This window comes from Aplysia californica, unplaced genomic scaffold, assembly GCF_000002075.1.
Source record: "Aplysia californica isolate F4 #8 unplaced genomic scaffold, AplCal3.0 scaffold00465, whole genome shotgun sequence".
NCBI classification, from domain to species: domain Eukaryota; kingdom Metazoa; phylum Mollusca; class Gastropoda; order Aplysiida; family Aplysiidae; genus Aplysia; species Aplysia californica.
This window is the reverse complement of record NW_004797735.1, coordinates 488,703-490,185: the sequence shown is the minus strand read 5'-3', so window position 1 is coordinate 490,185 and position 1,483 is coordinate 488,703. Positions and strand designations below refer to the sequence as shown.

The 1,483-nt window shown below is 40.7% G+C and overlaps 1 protein-coding gene across 1 annotated transcript in view; it reads right to left on the bottom strand.

The window, feature by feature from the left end:
- LOC101853480 (microtubule-associated serine/threonine-protein kinase 3) overlaps positions 1 to 1,483 on the bottom strand; it is a gene marked incomplete in the record, with an annotated part of 165,506 nt that overhangs the window by 41,592 nt on the left and 122,431 nt on the right. Inside the window, 1 exon segment of the mRNA XM_035971580.1 lies at positions 1,151 to 1,320. Coding sequence (XP_035827473.1) covers positions 1,151 to 1,320 — 170 coding nt within the window.

Below are 1,483 nucleotides of genomic sequence, written 5' to 3'. Positions count from 1 at the left end.
AACCATTTTCTTTCCTGAAAAAACAAAACAAAGTTTTAAAAACCCCCACAACGAACACATATTATTTTACGAGCCCACCAAGCTTGGCTACTATTAGGGCGTGGCAAGAAAAGAAAGTCTGCGTCAACACTCACAGCAAAAGAAAGGCGAAAAATAATCTAAACAAATTTACTTTAAAAAAAAAGAAGAAAACGCTCTTTTCATTTCTCAAGAGAAAAGGTAACAAAGACCTGGATGGATAATCCGTTAAGACTAATTAGAAGACGGTTAGTTAACAAGCGACCAAACAATAAAATGGGAAAACACTGTGCTGGGCATAAAAAGTCTTTAAAAATTGGAAAGATTCAAAAGGGGCGATACGTGGAATAACCAAAGCACGAATGAATTAAACATATGCAAAGAAACGCTTCTGACCTGTCCCCCTCCTTCATCTCTCTATGCTCTACCTATCTCTGTTTCTCTCTGTCCCCAGGCTTCGAACTTCCCTACATTTCCCCACAAATTTTTGTTTCCCCAACTATGACACCACGCCTGAAAGGCGTTCTCAAACTCAAATGATTCCAGGAGACAGAACCTGAATGACATATTATGTACATGCTTGATGTGGACATCAAGTAACAACCTCTACCCCACAAAGGGACGTTTCCTCTCTACAAACCCCTACGTCCTAGACAGCGAGCGAATAAACTACAAACGACACTATCAGAATGGGTAGCAAGCAAACAAAATATCAAAACTTTTAAAAAAAAAGAAGGGGGGGGGGGGAAAGCCCGACAATACCTGTCCTTATTCAACTAAAGCTTGAGAGTACTGTCTCGGAGGTACTGACAACCTGGTAAAGAAGGGGGGGGGGGTATGGGCGCAAATCTTAAATAAGAGGACATAGGCAATGTTGCATTGTTTCTTGAGTTCAATGAAAAACAATAAGTCTTTAAATATTTTAAAGAAACCGCCTAAAATTCAAGCATATATAAAACTCGAAGGGCGAACCCAAACAAGAAGGGAATGACTGATAGAAAATCGTTAAAAAATAAACACACACTAAAAATAAAAACCAAAAATAATCAGGGAAAAAAATAAAACGAAACAAAAGTATCACAAAGGCTAAATAATAGAAAGTTGAAGAAAAAAGAAAAAGAAGTCAACTGACCTTAAACTTCGCGACCTTGGCCTCATGTTGGCGTGGGGGTGAAGGTCATTATCGTCATGGGATGTGGCCATGTTGTCCGAGCTACCGAAGTGGCTGGACAGGAAGTGCAGTTCCTCCGCCGTGGGATGAGACGGGAACTGGTGCAAGCGTTCCTGGGAGGAGTAGCGCGACTGAGGATCGGACATGGGGATCTAAGGGTTAATAATGAGCCAGATCTGACAACAGGTCGCCTCTTTGCGAGAACGAAAAACCAATGGATAGCAACAAGACAAATCATAAAAACCCAAACAAAACGAAACAAAAATCAAGAATCTAAACCAAACCCCCTCCCTC